The following is a 20,504-nucleotide window of genomic DNA, read 5'->3' as shown; positions in this document are numbered from 1 at the left end:
CCCTCCCTCCCTGTCTCCCTCCCTGCCTCCCTCCCTGCCTCCCTCCCCACCTACTTCCTTTCTTTCCTCTCTGGTTCTCCAACAAATCTGCACATTAAGTACCTGCTGAATACGCATATCACCAAGTGATACTTTTCACATCCATTAGGACTTTTAAGCACCTTGTCACTTTACAAATACAGAATACATTTTTTCCCCTAGAATTCATCTCAAGGAAAAAGAAAACTACCATTCTTAAATAACCAATTAACATTTCAAGAGAAAGGATGCATAGAAATTAGTAAGAAATACCAGGAGAAAAGCAGTTGTGGGGCTGGGCTTTCAGTGTGACTGTGTTCATGATTTTCCTTTCAGTCACCAACTCAGCCATACATTTAAGGCCAAGAATCTTCTCTTTGCTGACTCAAAAGTAGAGCCCCATGCAGCTGATGGCCCTGTTGCCCCACTAAGGGATAGCACGGTGTGACTCCTCCTCCTACCCTGAGGCCCAGGGCTGGCACTGGGTCGCTACTGACTGCGCTGGTCACCCCCTTCCCTACCCTTCCCAGTCTCAGCTGCTCAGAGTCCTGCATTCACCCTGCAGATCCTGAAGCGCAGCAGTGGCTGGCACCAAAGACTTCGGAGCTCAGCTTCCCTGGTGGTCCCTCCTGAACCAACACCAAGCCTCCCGCCCATCCTCCTCGGCAGCCCATCCTCCTCGGCAGAGTCTCTGTTGCCTGGCACAGTGACCCTGGGCACGAAGCACCCATTTCTGCCCCACCCCGGGGGCAGAGGCCCTCGGACTCTGCTTCTCTGTACCTGCTGGTCCTCAGGCAGCACCCCGAGTACCCAGAATCTCTCCCAGTCTGTCTGCAACACGTGGTCCTCTGGCTTCAGTGGTCTTGATCTGACTTTTTTTCCTCACTCTGCTTTGTCTGAATCCAATGTGTCCTGCATCCCTGATGGCCTTGGATCCTCCCAGGGTGAGCTGCTGTACACTAGGTTTTACCCTAGCATTCTCTAGGCTTGCAGACTCTCGTAGCTTTCCTGAGTCCCCAGCATTTGTTCTGTCCTTCCTTGGCTGTCCTGTGCCCTCCGAGCGGTAGCTTACATCGGCGGGGCTGTGGAGCAACACAAGGCCCTCTCACGTGAGGCCATCTCTCCCACCGTCCCCTCCTCCTGCGACCCCTTCGACCCCTCCCCTCATTACAAGAGCACCCGCCTGCCCTCTGCGCCCCTCTCTTCGCTCTTTCTCGCTCCTCAGTCTTCCTTCTCTCCCTTGTCCCCAAGGCCCTCCGTGACCTCCTCTTTCCCAGAGGCCCTTCTCTGGGGCACCAGGAGCCCTTCCCTGAACTCCATGGGGCCTCTTGTCCATTTCTGGCCTTCAGAGCTGCCCAGAACCTGCCCAGGACCCTGTGAGGGGCCCCGAAGCTGCAGCCCAGGCACTTTTCCTCATGCACCAGATGCTAGCTGGCTGGCACCATCCATCGCGGGGCCCTCCCTGCGGGGCCCTCCTGTGTCCCCTGGTTCTTCAGGTGCCGTGCCTACAGGTGCTTGCTGGTGACCTCCCACTCACGTCCGCACTGGGACGGAAGCCCTCCTCCCTCCGGAGTTCATTCCTCAGCTACTTCTGGGGGCCAGCCTTTCCCTAATACTTTGTTATTGTTACCTTTTGTCATTCTACGTCTTCGTTTGTATCAGGGAAGCTTGCCGTACCTGGTGGGCACCTTCCTCGTAGTAGTTCTTTCCTCCCCTCCCCCTCCCCTTCCCTCCCTCTTTGGGTCTCCTTCTCCTTTGCAAAAGATCCATCCCCCGGTTGCTGGTATCTGCCTTTTATTTTGCTCTATCATTTATACGTTGAGTTTCTCATGCACTATGTAAGTGTGGGTCTGATTTGTTTCATTGCTTTCTGTTGTTCTGTTTCAGTACCATCTCAGGGTCCTGTGCTCTCCCCTCTCTGTCCCTGGGAACATTATCTTGCCATTGTTGGGTTCCAGAAAGGACCCGCCCCCTTCGTCTTCCTGGCCTCAGCTGCTTCCTATGGTCTGTTTGGATAAATGATTCCTCCATGTTTGCCGAATGAAGGGAATAAATCTGTGAATTAATCAGCTTCCTCATAATTAAAAGGCCCCGGTGAGAAGAGGCAGCCAGCTGGCGGGAATTCAGCCTCTCAAACGCGGCTGTCAATCACAGTGCCTCAGACAGTCTCTCCCGAGCGCCTACCTGCAGAAGAGGAGGAACTTGCATCCTGCTCCGCTCCAGGAAGTTGCAGCTGGAGTGAGAGCCATGTCACACAACGTAATATGTTCTGGGACGACAAGAGCTGTGCTTGTCCCTTGCAGAAATGTCATGTGCTGTCAGGTCCAGAGCTTTGTCAGTAGTGGGCACATGGTGTCCAGGTGACCTCATTTGGGGGAGGCAAGTGAGGCTGAAGTGACACTCCACGCGGAGCCATAACATGGTGTGTTTATCTTCACAGGTACTTGAACCAGATCACGAGAGGAGACACAGCCACTGCAGAGCACGTGCTGAACAGGGACAGATTTGTGGCTCTGAGACAAGCTCTGGCTGTAATTGGCTTCAGCAGCCTGGTGAGTCATCTCGGTGTTTCGCTAGGAAATCCAGCCTGCACCAGGGTCTACTAGTCACTCACTTGATAGTGCTTCCTGCACCCTGCTGCGTGCAGAGGTGGCTGCGGGCTTGGGGACTCTCCTCCCACAGTGCACATTCTGGGAGGGTCGGAGGACATGGAGGCCCAGGAGCATGAGAAGGCGGAGGTGGCAGGACGCAGGGTAAACCTGCAGCACAGGTTGGAGTGGTGTGGCCTCCATCATGGTGGCCTGGAGGCCTGTCCCCAGAGAAGTGCAGGTGCATGTCCAGAATAGGTCCAGTAACTTCAAGAAGTGGGCAAAGCATACAGTGAATGTTTATATTTTTAAAAATTATCTCAGCCAAGCATGGGGTTGTACACCTATAATCCCAGCATTCAGGAAGCTGAGGCAGTAGGAACCCTGTGAGTTAAGACCAGCTTGGGCTATATAGTGAGCTCAAAGCCAGCCTGTACTACATAGTGAGAGCCTGACTCAAAAAAACAAAACAAAATTATCTCAGTAAAAGACACACTGACGCTATCCCCCTAAAATATTTTCCTTGAACACACTCATCTCATCACTCTTGCCACTCAGCAGAGGCCCTGAAGCTCTTTCATGAATGTCTTTACATAGTGTGATCAAAAGCACAGTGAATGCTGCTGCCCAGGCCATGGACAGAAAGGTGGCTCCAAGACTTGATGCTACCTCCTCACCCCCTCACTCACCACGTGTGGCCCTGTGTGACTTCCAGGTCCCCCCCCGCAAGTCAAGACAACCACAAAACGTGAAGGCATTGAATCTATTCTGGACACTGTAGCAGCCCCAACAGCACACCTGAAGCCACTCAGGAACAAGGACTCCAGAGCCACATCAGAAAGTGTCAAGGATGCCGAGTGTGCTGCAGTGAGGGGAGGCTTTGGAGGGCTCACAGTGGTGTGCCTTTTACCACAATGACTATTTTAACTTAAGTCTTAGTCGTAGTTTTGATCATACTTTTTGAACTGACACTAGAAAACCCCAAGAAACTGTTGACTGCTCAAAATCGCTTTGAAAATGAAAATAATCACTTTATTAAAATGTTTACTTACTAGAAAGTGTTTTTATTCTTAAATAATACCTGAAAATCTTATGAAGCCAAACAGCACCACAGCAAAGCCTTTCTGGCAGCTGTCTGTGGGGTCATCTCTGATAACGGAGAAGTTCTTGACCTGGGCTGGACAACAATGCTGTCCACCCTGCACCACTCCTGGGCACTTGGCGGGTGGCTCTTGAGAGAAAAAAAGTGAAATTTTAATATTTTTCTTTTAACTAGTTAAAACCTAAATGACTGTGTGTATTGCTGATGTGAACAGCACAGTCTAGTTAGTCATAAACATAAAGTGGTCCAGCCTCAGTGAGACCCACGGCTCTCCTTCCAGCTGTCGCCACACTCCCCACTTCCACGTGCTGAGCTTTGGGTTATGGCGGAGTCCTTGGGGGCAATTAATTTGATATAGCAGAGGAACGCTGAGAAGCCACGAAAACACAAGCCCAGACTTGATCACAAGTGTGATGTTCTGCCTGTGACCAGAGTGGGCCTGGGGTTTTCCCTTGTGCCAGGAGTGGCAAATGGAGAAATGACTGAGAGTGACTCGGACGTGCTCCAGGAGAGGGTCACTCCAGGAGAATGGGCCCTACCAGAAATCACTTGGGACCCTTGGTCTGGTCCGTGCTCGTGTTCAGAGTCCAGGTGTTTGCTTTCTGAGACAGGGTTTCTCTATGTAGTTCAGGCTGGCATCAAGCTCACTGTGCAGCCCAGGCCAGCCTTGAATTGGAAGTGATCTTCCTGCCTCAGCCTCTGGAGTGTGAGGGTTACTGGAAGTGCCACCATGCCTGACTTTGAGTGGGATTTTTATTTTATTTCTATTAGAGACTGGAATTCTAGATGCTGTGGCCAGACAGCATCTTGTCCTTTCCGCTCTAATGAGCCTGTTTCTCTCTCTGTGCTTTGACGAACTCTGCTCACGTGCAGTTTCATCTTTGCACTTGCTACTGCCAGGTTCTTCTGATTTTATTACTTCCCAGCATCTCAGCTACTTCTGATTTACTGAGACACATTACCCAACACCCATAATTCTAAAGAGGAGAGGTTTGTTTTGGCTCACAGTCCATAGAGGTTCAGTTGTCTTGTCGGCTGGCTCCATGGCAGAGCTGAAGGGCAGCGGGGCGCTGCAGAGGCGAAACAGCACACAGCAGGCAGGCAGGAAGGAAGCAGAGAGACCAAGGAGGCGGAGGGAGAGAGAGCTTTCCTGGCCACGCCCCCGCAGCCACCTCCTCCTCCAGTCCCACCTCCCAATGTCACATTTGGCTCTAAACGCACTCCAGAGCCCACCCCCCACGAGTACAGCACACCTGTGATGCAGTCACCTCCCACAGCCCAGCCCATGAGTGTGTGAGGCTCTGGAGACCCCTGGATAGAAACTGTGACACCCACCTAAAGCTTCTAGCTTCTCCCAAAAAGCGGGCACAGACAGGGGCAGGGAGCTATTCTACCAAAACCCAGTTGCTTGGAAACAGGGCTTTGAAAATCCAGGATTGATATTCAAGTCAGAGAAAGCAAAATACAAAGGGAACTAACAGTTCTCTGAGGGAGAGAACTAAGAGAGCTGGCTGAGGAGCTAGCAGAGTTCCCGTGGTATACTAGTTATGACCTGTTTCTCTCTCTGTGCTTTGGTAGAGGACAGTGATAGCTGTGAGAGGCGGCTTCACTCTGTGCCTGTGAAGTGACTTGAGCAGTGACACTCACCCATTGGAGATGCCCCTCATGGGAAGGAGCTCCTTGCTGGGGAGACCCTGGGACCAGAGCCCACCCAGAAGCCAGCTGTGGGCCTCGGTAGTTGGTCATCTAGAGCTGTGCCCTGTGCCCTCAGCCAAGGCTTCGTCTTGGGGCTGGAGAAATGGCAGGGACAGGCGCGCGTGATAGCTCCCAGCCTTGCTGTCCACGGAGGGCTGCGAGCTCCCTGTCATGGCATCCATCACACCATGACACGTACCTCCTCCGTTACTAAACCGCATGACCCCTGAGCACAGTACAAATTCTGTTTTTCCATCTGTCCGGCAGATACTAAATACTTAATGAAGAACTTTAGGAATTACTGAGAAATAAAAAGGTGTTAGTGAGCTTAAAAGGCTGAGAAACTGCTACTCTATATAAAGCAAAAGTGAACTAAATGTGAAACACTGATTAATGATTTAGGAATTTTGTAGACAATTTCACATAATGTCAGGATCCTGCAGCGCTCTACCTGTAAGCCCCTTAGTCCATCTACAACAATGCTGTCTTTCAAAAGGTGACAAAAGCAAGGGGCGAAAGCCTCTAATCCCTGCAGTCTAGGAGGCTGAGGCAGGAGGATCACAAATTCAAGACCAGCCCAGGAAATTTAGCAAATTAGCAAGAGCCAGTCTCCATATAAATTAAATAAAGAGGAGGCTGCAAATATAGCTCAGTGCAAAGGCTCCGGGTTCAATTCCTAGTGCTACACACACACACTCACACACACTCACACACCACTGACAAAATGGAGATTGGAGAAGATGACAGAAGCCCCAAGGGCTCTGTTGTTTTGGGCGTGAGTGGATTGGTGTTCTTAGAGGGTGAGCCTGTGGGCGTGGCTGGAGCTTCTGCCCAAGTTGCAGATTAGAGCTGTGAGCCATGAATGTCCTGTTGCTTGTGCTCTGAGTCAACCTGAGTTGCCTTTCATGGTCCACTTTTTCTTGGTTTTTCATTCTCGCTGTAAAACACCTGTCCCAAAACAAGCTGCAGCCTCCATCCCTGCTGTGCAGAACCCAGCTCTGGGGCCCACTCCCTGGAGCCTCCTCCTCTCCGTGTACCCAGAGGGCTCCTGAACTTTGCTGTGTTTTCTGGCATCTTGAGCCAGAAGTAGAATATGGTGCAGTTGCCTCCTCAGCTTACCTGAGGTGATAACTCGGGAGGGGCCATGATGGAGGCGCAGGGCAGAAATAGGCTCAGCACCACACAGGGAGGCCCTCAAGATGAGCTCCACCCAGGCAGGCTTCTACCTGTAATCACAATTAACATTCAGAAGACTTGAAATGCTAGGTGTAGTGGGCACACCTGCTGAGATCCTGACTCTTCAGAGGCTGAGGAGGACTGTGAGTTCAAGGGCAGCCTGGGCTACATAATGAGTTCAAGGCCAGCTTGAATGACATAGTAAGACTCTGCCTCGAAAAACAAGTAAGAAGACCCTAACTTATATCAGAAGGTATTTTCCTCCTCCCTTACATTTGAGGAAAAGAAACGCTGATGGAAAAGAGCTACTCATTGATTATGGGATTTCTACTTGGGGCCAGACGGTCATAGCTGTTTTACCCAGCACTTGGGGTCTGAGCAGCCTCGATCCCAGTGGCGGGTCCCTGTAACAGACTTCCAGGGGTGAGGACGTGCCTAGCTGCCCTCCTCCTGAGCAGCCCTGTCTTCTCTGTTTGTCAATGGTGCAGGAGGTGGAGAACCTGATGGTGATTCTAACCGCGATCCTGCACCTCGGGGACATCCAGTTCACTGCGCTCACTGACGCTGACGTCGCCTTCGTGTCCGACCTCCAGCTCCTGGAGCAAGGTCAGAGCTCCTGGCCACCTGGCCTGGCCGGGCTCCGTGGTGTGCACTTTGCAGATGGCCAGTAGAGGGAGACACAGTCCACCAAAGCTGTCAGGGAAGCAGTCCTCTGGAGAATTCCAGGAGGCCAGAACCTGCGGGCTCCGATTCCTTCTCCAAGCCAGGCTGTGGAGGATCAGCAGGATGAGCTGTTGCGCTCTCGCCCTGCCGCCACCTTCCCTTGCTTACTTCTCGTTCCCACTCGGGCTCCTCTGGTCACATTCTGGTGTTCTCCGCCCCCTCCCTACTCAGAGTATCTGAGAGGTGTGCTGTTGGCTCAGCATGTCTAACACGCGTAGTATAATGGCTTCCCTTCAAAGATCTCCCTGGAAAGCTCCCTCTCTTTCAAAAGGCGACTTGCTAATTACGTGCAGTTTTTTCAGAAGACCTCAGAACTGCCGCTTGCCGTCATGTGGCCTCTGTGCTCTCACCAAAGTGACTTAGTAAGGAATCTGGAAATGAAGCCCGGGTGCCATCCGGGAGTCGGGAGGGCGCCCCGCGAGGATGACCTTTCGCTCCAGTCTGAGGCCTGCAGCCATGTTGCTCTCTTCACAGCGCACATGCGCTCTCCTCAGCACACATGAAGTGCAGGAAACTGCAGGGCACGACGCTCTTTGTATCCAGCAGGGTTGCTGACTGTGTCTCTCGTGCTGCTTTGGTTTCAGTGGCTGGGATGTTGCAGGTGTCAGCAGACGAACTGGCTTCTGCCCTAACAACCGATATTCAGTATGTTAAAGGTAAGCTTTCTGCAGATGATACTTGCCATGTTATGAATTTTGGTCCTGCTCACATATGAGGGTTAAGCACACCTTTGTCTGTCCCTGCCCAGGGAACTAGTTCTGTCAATTGAGGGCCAATTTAGAGAAGCATCTAGAACTCTTGTCCCCTGATTTGGCTCTAAACCGTAAATGCCTTAGGATTCTGAAGGCACACTCGATGAATGGGTCACCCTTTCTAGCAATGCTGTCTCTTGGAGGCTGGGCTCCCATACAGTGTGCTCCCCATGGCGTGGGGCTGCGCTGTCCTGGGCAGTGCCAAGAGCCGCCCTCCCTCTCAGCGCTCGGAACAGCAGCTTCCTTTGTTGAGATTCGGGATGAGTGGGCACTGCATCCAGCACCCTGACTGTGCTACTTGTGATCTCTTACAAGTCGTTGTGAGGTGGGCATAATGTAGCCATTTTAACAATGAGAAAGCTGGGACTCAAGAGGTCAGACCACTTTGAGCCCAGTCCACCACCGACCGGGCGGGAGTGGAAGCTGCGCGAGCCCCAGCTGTCTGGGTGCAGGGTCTGGCTTCCTCCACGCCCTCAGCTGTTCCAGGACTTGCTCCTTGCAAGCTTCTGTGTCACTGTCAGTGTGGGACTTGGGGTAGTGATGCTCTCTTCCCCTCCCTTCCAAACCTCCCCCTTCTTCCTCTTCCTTCTTCTGTACCTGGAATGGAACCAAAGCCTTTGCACTAAGCTACATCCCCAGGCCTTTTATTTTATCATTTTTAAGTTTGAAGAGAAGGCCTCACTAAAGTGCCTGGCTTGAACCTGTGACCCTTCTGTCCCACCATCCTCCAAAGTGCTCTCTTTTCTCTAAGCCGCCGCGTGTCTTGCTGGCTTCCCCTGCGCACTGCGCTGCAGGTGTTGGGCTGCCTGGCTGATGCTGTCTGGCCTACCCCTGCTCCCGGAGCTGCATGTGCACACTTGTGGACCTGCTGAGTTTCCCATTTGCACTTAGTGCTCCCCAAGTTACTCCTGAGACCTCGTCCCATTTTTCCTTTGTACACTGTTGGAGAAGAATGAGCCACTGTCACCATCTGTTGCATCTGTAGGTGTGGTCACCTATTATCATCTATTGCATCCTGTACCTGGGCTGCCACCATGCTGGTGGCCATCCAGTTGGCCCCTGCACTTGCTGCCAGCTGCGGTGCCCCTCAGCAGCCACTGTCCTTCCTGAGTCTCCTCTCCCATCTGTTCTCTCTCTTGTGAGAATGACAGAGCAGTTTCTCTGGAGGGAGAGCCCAGTCTTGTTCCCTAGCTCCAGCCCCACACTTGGGGTTCTTTAGAGCAGAATTAAGACTACAGCCCCTTCTCCAGATACTCAGATCCCAGATGCCTTGGATGGATTCAGTGTTCAAACCCCTGAGCAGCCATCAGAAAACTCGGCTGGGGGTGTCCTGGGAAGGGCTGCTTCCCGGGGGAAATGACACGGCCTCCTGAGAGTCCAGATCTGTGCTTGGGGCCTGTGGCAGGAAGATCACAGTGCATGTCACTCTCATTTAGGGACATTTTACTTGATAACCCACAGAGACCTGGTTGAGTATTAGAATCACAGGACCATTTGCCACATCCTTCCATAGCCATAGATGGGGGGACAGGAAGGATGCCCAGGCTGTGCCACTTCCCAATTGCTGGTGCTAAGCCTCTTTCTCACTGTCCTGCTTTAGGAGACTGGATAACACGGCACCACACTGCGCGTATTGCTGAGGTTCACCGCGACCTGTTGGCCAAGTCCCTGTATAGCCGCCTCTTTGGCTTTCTGGTGAATGCTGCGAACTGTTGCCTGCACAGCCGAGAAGAGAACACCAGGTAGGGGCAGGTGCTGTGGCCCCAGACCCTCAGGGGCTCCACTCTTAGGGCTGCTTCTTGCCACAGTGTGGGCCTAAAGTCCGGCATTATTCGAACACTCTTTCTAACAAAGTAATTTCGCTGGAAGGTGTGAGCCCCCTCTCGCTCCCTCCCCACCCACAGAGAGGAAGGGGTCACAGCAAGGCTCGTGCATAGATGTGCAAGGGAACTATCTAGGAATGAGGTCCAGATGGCCTTCAGTGCTCCCGGAGGCGGGACAGGTCTGTGAACCGTGGGAGGCCCTGGTCTGCGCCTCTCTCAGAGCCAACCTGATGGCATGCGCGATCTTTCCTCTGGCCTCCTCACTTGCGTTGCGGGTGACTTGGTGCAGGGTCTCTGTGGCAGTCAGGCAGCTCATGCCCTCATCGTCACTGAGCAGAAGAAGTTCAAGGCTGTTTGATCATCTGAAAATTAGACATTTCCTGGCATCTCGTCAATGGCAAACTCGGCTGTTATTCTCGTCACTAATGTAACCTTGAGCCCGGGATGGAGGCAGAAATGCACCCAGTCTTGCCCAGTGCGCTTGCTCAGTTGAAGCCTTCTGAGAATTGCTTTATCTTCTTTGTAGACTTCTTTACCAAATTCCTGAAAAATGCTATCTTTAGATATTTCTTGGAAAACATGAAAGCTAGCATGCACTAGTGGGGAGGTCCTTAGCCACAGATGTGTCAGGGATAGACAAAGCACTACCAAAACCCTGAAAACCTACTCGTGTACAACCCCTGCACCCACGGATCAGTGTGGCCAGCACACACCTGGTAACCAGAGGGCAGTGCTGCATAATCCAGATTCCAGCAGAAAAACCTTCATATTGGTGAGCTCAGGACTCAGGATTTCACTGTTTATATTCTCCTGTTTTCAGTTCATTTGCATTTTTACATATTATGATTATTCATAGAAGATGCTAATGTGAAATTTATTCAATTAACCTGGTCTAAAATGACTAGCACCCTTGCTGAAGCTGACACTGAGAAATTAATACACAGTTAATATACAAATTGAGATGTACCTAGAAACTTTCAGACAATGTCATTTGACGTTTAATTCTTTCTTTCTTTCTTTCTTTCTTTCTTTCTTTCTTTCTTTCTTTATTTTGTGTGTGTGTGTGTGTGTGTGTGGCCAGCTCAGCCCACCAGGGGGCAGGGCGGGCTGGCATGTGGTGCTGGGGGTTTGAACCGCGGTCCCTGTGCTTTGCCAAGCTTGTTCTAAGTAGGTACTTTAGACCATTGAGCCATCTCACCAGCCCCTGACATTTAATTCTTATGGAACCTAAATGTGTCTGACTGGAAAGATGCACATGTGGTCTGGGTTTCTGACCACGCATGCAGAGAAGGCAGCATAAACAGAAAGGAAGCCCCTGCCCCTTGCGTTGGTATCCAGTGCTCGGATATTCTGTAAACACATGACTTAGCTTTCATGCTTTCTTGCTAAGTGACTGAATGAAGGCAGAGACTAGTGGGAAATTAGAAGTGAATTAAAATAGTTTACAGTTTGATTGCTAAGAGATAGTGTCGCCATATGAGTCATAATTTTAGTTTTCCTTCTCTGTTTCTTTCATGGGTCATCCAACTTCAATTTAAATTCCTAAATAATGCAATATATACAACAGTATTTCTAACTCATTGAAGTTCATGGAAAACTTGAGGTTTTACAGAATTACCAATCTTTTTTGTAAATCACATAAAGGTCTCCAAAACCTAACCTTAGAATAGCTTTTTGTTGTTTACTAGTCCCCCATTTTTAAAAATTTTTTGATCATGTCATAAAAATATAAATTAAAAAATTATACCCTTTATAGGTAAAGTTGGAAAAGACATTGAAATGTATGAGATAGACATTTTCCATGTTGTTTTGCATTTGTAAATTTTGCAACAGAAAATAAGTTAGATTTACTCTACTGGGTATGAAAGGAGGACAAGTGGAATTCAGGCTGGCGACAGCACTGCCAGCCCCGGGGCTCATCTTCTGGGTTCCAGATGTGGGCACAGTACTGGTGACAGCACACTCAAGACTACTCTGCTGGCTCCCTCTAGGTCCCTAGCAGGTTTCTTCCTCCCGAGATCCCTGGGTGGCAGCATGGCCAAAGTTTGATAACAGGTTAATGAGGACAAGCTGTGCCGTCCAGATGTGGCTTTGGAACTCAGTGTGCGCTGCCCGTCAGCGGCACACTCGGCTTTCCCATCTGTGGTTTGCGTGTTTTCAACAAGGTCTTGCTGAGTCATTGAATTGGCCAAGCAGGGTGTGGTCTCATGATCCTTCTGCTTCAGCCTCCTGGAGTGCCAGGATTCTGGCAGCGTGCCATGACCGGCTGAGAGACCCACTTTCCAGTGCCCAGTTGGCCACTATTGGACCTGTTGCAGGGCTGGCGAGATAGCTCAGCAGACTAAGCACCTGCTTAGGCAAGCGCGGGCACCAGGATTCGATCCCCAGTAGTGCATGCCATGCCTGCTGCACCAGCCCCGCCCCCAGGTGCTCTGAGGGCGTGGTGGCACATGCCTGTAATCCCAGTGCTGAAGAGGCTGATAGCAGGAGAGTCACTTCAAGTGTGATCCACATAGTGAGACCCTGTACCAAATACATAAAAATTAAAAACAAAATCAAAAAACCAAAAAGAAATATTGCTTTTTCAAAACTACCCTTTCCTGGCCTCCGAGGTAAAAGACAAAGTGCCCCCTGTAACTTCAATGGGAGGTTGCAGTCACAGCGCACTGTCCCAGTGTGGGCTCTGCTGCGTGCCCAGTGCCCTGCCATGGCACTCACTGAGGACCAGGCATCTCCTCCAGCCTGAGTGGAAGGGAGGGACAGTGTCTCAGGGGCTCAGGGTCACTGCTGAGACCACGTTGCTTCTTCCATCATGAGTGACTGGCCTACCAGCTCCCTGAAGTGGGCACCACCTCCAGAGTCCTCCTGAGGACCAGCGGCCACTGCACTGCCCGGAGCCACCCAGGAAGGCCGCCCAGCTCTCCTGCTGGGTTTCCTCCTGGGTATGGGGGCAGGACTGCTACAGGTCAGAGAGTCCAGTGGTGCGGGGCACGTCCCAGCATCTGGTGGGGCGCTCCTGCAATTGCGGACAGGAGTGGCAGTGGAAGGCGGGCCCTGAGCCCTGGCTTGCTTTCCTCATGGGTTTGAAGGTGTGGATGTGATCCCACTGGCCCGAGAGCCATGGGAGATCCTTGGTTTGCCCAGCGCTTGAGGCCCATGTGCACTGCCTCCTTAGCACTGAGCGGTTAAACCGAATTTCACATAACATCAGGTAATTTCTAGAGAGAAGCAGGTACGCTTGTTGAGTGGGGTCCAACGTTTCCGGCTCTGTTCAGCCGCAACACTTCTGATTGCCTGCTGACATCTGGGGACCATATAGGAATACACAGGTCCTTATTTCAACCCCACAGATACCCTGCACAGCATAAAGGGGTGTGGGTATTTGGGGCACCAGAGGCACAATGCTATGGTTTATGTCTAGATGGTCCCCAAAGCCTCATGTGGCTGTAGGGATTTTTCTTCCAAGGTGGCTGAATCTAGAGTGTGTGCTTGATTTGGAGTGCAGAGCTGGGACTGAGGGTGGGTGGCTGCAGAGTCAGCCCACTGCCTGCACGGGCACTGCCCATTCCCAGTAGGCTGGACACCTTGTAAGAGACAGGAAGAGCCTGGTCTCTCCCACTCTCCCTGCTTTTGCTGTCTTCTGCCACCACGAGCTGTTTCCCTTTGCCATGCTTCCTCTGCCATGCCACCCTGCCTTGGAGCCAACTGACTATGGATTGAAGCCTCTGCTGCTAGTTCAAGACCAGCCGGGACTGTATTGTGAGTTCAAATTTAGCCTGAACAATACAGTGAGACCCTACCTTAAATAAATAAATAAGAGTGTCATCCTAAGAATCAGCCTTGTGAGAGGTATAGGATTCTGTGTAGCTCTCTTTTTTTATTTTTATGTATTTACCCATTACAGGGTCTTACTGCTCATAGTGAGCCTCCTGCTTTAGCCTCCCCAGCACTGGGATTACAGCCATGTGTCACTATGCCTGAACTCTGGCCAGCGCAGCACGTTCTGGGGGCAGGATTGGCACAGCATGTGGTGCAGAGATCGAACCACGGTCCCTGCACTTGCCTAAGGAGCCACTTGGTGTGCTGAGCTATCTCGCCAGCCCCCTGTGTAGCTCTTTCTTAATGCCTCTGCTCTTTCATGGAACATTTTGCCTCATGACCGTAGAAGCTGTTTTCCTCTGTTGACACTGGTTGGCTAGTTTAAGGTAAGAATGGACACGCAGCGGTGCGAACCTGTAATCCTAGCTGCTCGGGGCAAAGACATGGTGATCTCAAGTTGGGGCCAGCCAGGACAGCTGAGCCAGATCCTGATAAGGTCAGAAGAGAGGAGGGGATGTAGTGCAGTGGTAGAGCACTGGTCCAACCTGCAGGAAGTTCTGCGCTCAATTCCTGGTACTTCAAAGAGAAAGAAAAAAAGCAAAGGCTCATTCTTTAAGTATTCATTATTCTTTTACATAATAAATTTGCAAACACTTGAAGAAGTGACTGAGGAGATGCATTGAAACTACCTGCGACCTGAAAAGCAGCACCGCGGCAGCACTGTGGTGCTTGCAGGGAGCCCGACTGTCCTCTGTCCATGCTGGGAGGTTGTAGGCGGCTGTGCTCAGAGCCCTTGAAAGGCACAGCTGCACCACCATTTGGTAGGCCTCCCCGCAGGTGCACTCTGTGCACCGTGGAATGCGTGTCCTGCACTGCCCCCTCTGGCTCCACCCCTGGGTGGTCATCTGCCCCCTGCCCCCCAGGAATGGAACCTGGGACTTTTGCTTAATTTTTAGTAAGCCTGGATTCTGTAAGTCCTCAGATCCCCATGATGTGAGGACAGTTATCTGAGGCCGCAGCCCTCCTCCAGCTCCCACAGTGCAGTCTAGGTGGGTGGCTGAGGCGCATGGCTTACTGGCTTGTGGTTGTTTGAGCCTTTCCTGGGAAGCAGACAGTGAGGGCCACTCCAACCTTGGCTTGTGTGAGGGCCTGCACAGCCCGGGCCCCCTCCTGTAGTTCTGGGTGTCAGATGTCCTTCTGCCGTCCCTGTTGTATCCCCTTGTCCTGGGACTCAACCAGGTACCTTCGACTCAGGCTCATAGATGCATGGGACCAGGCCTGCACCTTCCCTGGGGCCTCCCTGGGCCAGGACGTCTCGAGTAGAAAGGGGGTGATGGGTTGGGGTGGGCAGTACCTTGAGCAGCAGCAGACATCCCGTAGTTCACTGGGAGAAGCACCAAACCGAGGAGGCTCTTGACTGCCCGGAATCTCTGAGAGCCGTCATCTGTGTGATTGGGAACAAGTCACAGCAATGAGTAAGGCCTTAGGCTTTTAAAAAAGCAGGCATCATTTCTAGCGACTCCTCAGATTGCACCCGGCTGCTAATGTGATACTTGTGTCACCAAGACAGCGCTTCCAAAGTTGAACGTCAAGTTGTATTTCCTAAACTGAATCCTGCATCAGAGTTTCACAAGCAAACAGAATCTTGGACAGGCACAGGGTCCTAGAGACTCTGAGAGCCTTCTCTGCATGAGTTGAGACTCCAGGCCTGTGCGAAGGTCAGCTGCTTTGCCCAGGAAGTTCTGAGTGAAACAACCTAGAGACATAAATGCTTATATACTTTCGTATGTGCCGTGTATTCATTATGGTATATCTGAGAAATGTAACATGTAGAACATTTCTCTTTTATTGTAAGAAACAGCTTAATAATGACTAGGTTAAAATTAGGAATGAGTGAAGTTTAAAACATGCCTCTGTAACCCAGTAGAGAAGTACCGCAGATACTAGCTTCACTGATTCATGCATTCATTCCTTTGTTCCTTCCTTCATTCATTCCTGCCCACATGATCTGAAATCCAGCATGACGTGGTATACTGTTACAATACAGAAAATAAACTGAGTGGAGATTCTTACCATGTGGAGATTTTGCTTCGGTTCTCCCTGAGCCGTCAGTTTCTTAACGGTTCTTCTCTTGTTTTCTTAAGATACTCCAGGTGACATAAGCGTGGACATTTAAAGGTAGGGTTAATCATGTTTAGCCCCATTAATCTGTCCTTCACCCAGGCCTGTCCTAATCCCGGGTTGCAAGCACTTGTTTACTGTGCAGGTGGCTTTAAAGTCTAATTAGGTGGCACCCGGAAAGTTGTCATCCCTGTATCTATACAGCAGGCAGTGATTGTAATAATGACATCTCGGCTCTGACTGGTAAAACTTTTTAGGCACGTGAGCTTATTTCTGGAGGGGGAGGGTTGTCAAGTGTGCAGCTAGCCCAGACATCAGATTCCCCAGGGCCAGCTCGGTCTCTTCCTTCCAGATGTCCCTCTGTGATCTTAGGGAGTAACAAGCATAGTTCTTTAGAAACAACAATGTCATGATTCATATAAGATGTGGGGTCCATAGGCAGGTTTCTCCACTGTTTGCTTGGCCTTGCTTTGTGCTAAGCAAGGTCCACAGGTTTGTGCCTCTTTTCCCATACTTCCTTCCCTGGGACACAGGAAGGACATGCTCACAGTGTGCCAGGTGGGGTATGGAGCTCAGGTGGTAGTCTTCGATTATTGCAGAGATGAGAAGTGGCTTAGAAACAGTGCTTGGTCTTTGTCAGCAAGGGATCCTGGAGGGAAAACGAAGCAGGGAGGACACTGGTGCTGGCACAGAGAACTTCCAGCCCGGAATCCTGCTGGTGGCATGGGGAACAGGAGCACATGTCCTGCAGAGAAAGGGGTGGAGGCCTCCGGGAACAGGGGATGAGGCCCGGAGGCATCAGGGTGAGGGTGCCTTTCCACAGGAGCCCCAGGTCACTGTCCCAGTAACCATCCAGTGTCAGCCCCTTGCTCCAAACAGAGTGGGACTGTGGGCGGGGGATACTGCTGAAGGAAAATGTCACTGGTGAAACTTCTCACACTAACAAGCTTCCTCTCTGCTACCTGGTATAAGGGCTTAAATAATAGATGGAAATGTTAGATGTTATAGCAATGAGAAGGATTATAAAAAGAAATTTTAAGTAAGTGCAGAAGTCCCTAGAGGTCTACATTGCATGAGCACATCTCCCAAATGGACCCCATGGTCCACAGCGACCTGACTTGTAAAAGGCAGCAACGTTAAGTGTCGCGTGGTTCCCCACAGTCTCATGACCAGTGACTCCCTCTGAAGCGAGAAGAGCTCACCTGCACTGACCAGCTTTCATAGCACCAGGACTCAGTTTCTGACACCTCCACCTTAAGACTCCGAGAGTTTTATTTGGCTGTTTCAGAGGGTTCAGATGTCCTTCTGCCATCCCTGTTGCATCTCCTTGGTCAGCTACAGCAAGGTGAAAACATGGCAGAAGGGCATGAGCAGGCAGAGATGCTTAGTTCATCGTGGCTGGGAAGCAGAACAGGGGGACAGCTCTAGAGAGGAAGGAGTGAGGGGCTAGAGACAGGCCAGAGTATTGTGCCTCCCCGACCTACTCAGGTACTCCCCAGAGTGCTTTGCTGGTCTTCTAGGTGTTCCCTAGCCCATTAGGTTGACGTGTCCTGATTGAAGGGCACAGCATTTGTCCCAAGGGATGTGAAGGGCCCCCTCAGTGTCCGTGGTAGGCACACAGGGGCCCGGCATTGACAGCATTCAAATGGTAGAATCTAAGCAGAAGGGAAGGCTCCCCACTAACGTAGCAAGTAATTTCACAGTCTTCGGAAAGATGCACCCTTCCCTGAGATTTGCTGTTTTAACTTGAAGGATCCAGCGTTTCATTGAGAGAACAAAATAATTATAGCCTTAAAGAGTTCTTCAGGCTGGTTTTAAAAAGAAGCCCCATCCGTACTCTGGAAGAGTCATTCGGTGTGAACATCTTGGACTGTACTGGAAGGCCAAGCTTCACCTTGCTGTTTGAGAGGAGGGCGAGTTTGCTGGACTACGGATGGAGTTAAAGTGGCATACATTTTCATTTCGTAGTTCTAAAACCTGTTTGTTTGTTTTTTTTTTTTTTTCTACTAAAACAACTGCATTGTTGGAATACTTAGTGGTACATATGAACATATTTGTTGGATTTCTAATGATGCTAAATATAAGAGAACATCTTTTTCTTTTCATATTAAAAATAGTCAAATTTTCTGTAAAGTCCCTTTAGGCAAATTTTCTGTAAAATCCACTTGTCTCCCTTAATACAATCAAATAACACTTAATGTATTTATGAAATGTAATAAGGTCTCTGAAGCTTTTCTAAGTCCAAATCCAAATTAGTAATCCAATAAATGCCATAATCACAACACCCTCACAAATAGTTTTTCATATAAACCGTAGAAGTATAGTAGTTGAGACTCTTCACACCTCCCCAAGTGCATCTATCTAATGCTCCAATAACGTCTTAGTTTGTTTGCCAAAAAAATTTGTAAATTCTGAGTTACCATCCTCAGTGTAGTTGACAGTATCCTGGTCCTGCTGAGCATTTTTAAGCTGTAGTCATTTTTAATGTCTTTAAGTGTGACTGAATTTTAAGTAATTCTTTTTTTAAAATTTTAGATAAAATTTATGATGTTAGCAGCAAACAATGATATACTTCCTAAGAGAGGAAGAACACATTACTTAAACATTAAAATAGCACTAAGCATGTTAGAAAGTAGATCTTTTTCTAAGATCATTTTTAGTAGATTAGATTAGATTTCTTCCTCAGAGATCTCACCCATGAGGGGCAGTTGGCTGGGAACTTACTTTATAACCCTCCCAGGGGCTGAGGAGGGTCAAAGACGTCCATGACAGAACGCTCTGAGTCACCACTGGGAAACTTCAGAGACTTTGCTGGGCATCAGATGACGATTTTTCAAATGTCTTTTATAAGGATTTTTGTTTTAATTTTTTTCTGCTTTATTTATTTGCTTTTGTTTGGCTTTTATTTCCCATGCCAGGCATTCTTCTTGACTCCTGCAGCAAAGGTTTCTCCTTTTTGCTGTGAAGCCCTGTCTTCCTTACTGAGTGTGGCAGTGACTTGCGCTACACCATTGAGCTTCAGACTCTGGTTCTTAAAAACTCAAAGTGTAATCACAGTATTTACAGCGCATAGTGTGTCTGAGACTGAGAGTTCGGAGGCGGCCGTGGCTGGTGTGGCGTACAGGTTGTGTGTACGCCTAGGCTCAAGTGTGCGCATGCGTGTGCAGCTGATTGTTCTCCAGTGACCTCATCACAAAATTATTTCTGATGTCAGGTGCAATGTGCAATTTCCAAATGGGCTTGAAGCTGCTCTTCTGCAGGTACAGTTGGTTTATCTTCTTTGAGGAAAGGCGCCAGCCGCAGCTGGCCAGCTCAGTTAAAATTTGGAGGACTAGGCCTGGGATGTGGCTCAGGATAGGAGGCCTGAACTTGATGGCCCGCCCTCCTGAACGTTTTTCAAAGCCTGACAACTAAGCTGTTCCAGAGGTGGCAGCCATGGGGATCCTTGGGGGTCCATGTCCTTCACAGCACCATGACAGTCCCCACAGGCATGAGCACCCTGGTCCTGAGGGATACCCCCTGAGCGGGTCTCCTTGCTGTAGGAGAGACCCTGCCATCACTCCCTCATGGAAAGGCCACTAGGGCCAGTGGTCCCCAATCTGAAGTAAATGGCAGGGGAGTATATTCAGGGAAAGAAATCACAGAGGACTATTCGGAGTCAGGGTCGGTCCCGGCTCCAAGAGGGCCCAGAGCGGCTGCCGCGGCCTGCGAGCCCTCGCGTGACTGTCCCGTGAGCACAGCCCCGGCCTGAGGCCTGCGGGGCTTTTATCCGCAGGCCCGAGAAGCAAGGCTCGGGAAGAAAGGCGTCTGGGCAGGAAGCCGTGTCGGGGCAGGGCAGGACAGGAGGCCGGGGTGGCTGCTGAGTGAGCGGCCTCGGGGTGACGTGTGACCAGCCGGAGCGGCACAGCTGGGCACCCACTCCCTGAGGCTGTGGCCGGCAGCCTCCCCGATCTCCAGCCATGCCTTCCGGGAGGCCCCAGCTCCTTCCCTCTGTGTGTCCTGCTCACTCACACCACCGGCCAAGCCCCATGCATGGAGCCCGCCTCTCCACGTGCGGTGGGACATTCAGGCCTCCAGCAACTCCATGCTCTTCGTTGGGACCCAGGGTGTTGTCTCCAAGGGCCCGGAGGACACTGCGGAGGGGTACACTGCCATTGATGTTCGTGTGCAAGTGACCACCTGCCCATGCACCTCCCGCCACAGGACCCAGAGTGCACGGGAGGCTGCAGCCCCCTGCACTTGCCAAGTCAGCGGCAATAAACTGAAAAATGGGATCTAAACAGTAGGGGAAGGGAGAGCAGAGGAGAGAACAAGGTCGGGAAACTGTGGGCTTAAGTTACTGCCATTTTGATAACCAGATTGAAAGCATCTAGCTACAGGACAAGTAGACACCACGGGAGAATCCTGAGTGAGATCTGTCCGTTTCTGTCTCTCTTCCTCTCTATCTTCTAAATTTCTGTTATTAAAATTTCAGAGGGGGCCTGGCCATAGCTCAGTTCTTTAAGTGGCTGCTTCCACAAAGCTGTCAGCCTCAGGTTGCTGTAGTTCGATCCCCACAACACTTCAGCCAGCCAAACCACGCCTCAGGGCATTCAGAGCAAAAAAAAACCAAAAAACTCTTGGGCCAGGAGATGGCTCAGTGGAATAAGCGCTTCCCTGGCAAGCGCAAGGGCCTGAGTTCAATCCC

The 20,504-nt window shown here is 50.7% G+C and overlaps 1 protein-coding gene across 1 annotated transcript in view; it reads left to right on the top strand.

Annotated features, from left to right (window-relative positions):
• Myo16 (myosin XVI) overlaps positions 1-20,504 on the top strand; it is a 416,963-nt gene that overhangs the window by 211,196 nt on the left and 185,263 nt on the right. Inside the window, exons 17-20 of the mRNA XM_023715200.1 lie at positions 2,459-2,570; positions 7,068-7,185; positions 7,887-7,958; positions 9,655-9,796. Coding sequence (XP_023570968.1) covers positions 2,459-2,570; positions 7,068-7,185; positions 7,887-7,958; positions 9,655-9,796 — 444 coding nt within the window. The remainder of the gene's footprint in view (positions 1-2,458; positions 2,571-7,067; positions 7,186-7,886; positions 7,959-9,654; positions 9,797-20,504) is intronic.

The sequence above is a fragment of the Octodon degus genome, unplaced genomic scaffold (genome assembly GCF_000260255.1).
Source record: "Octodon degus isolate 3935 unplaced genomic scaffold, OctDeg1.0 scaffold00039, whole genome shotgun sequence".
Taxonomy (NCBI): domain Eukaryota; kingdom Metazoa; phylum Chordata; class Mammalia; order Rodentia; family Octodontidae; genus Octodon; species Octodon degus.
The sequence above is the reverse complement of the archived record's forward strand: the minus strand, read 5'-3'. Positions and strand labels throughout refer to the sequence as shown.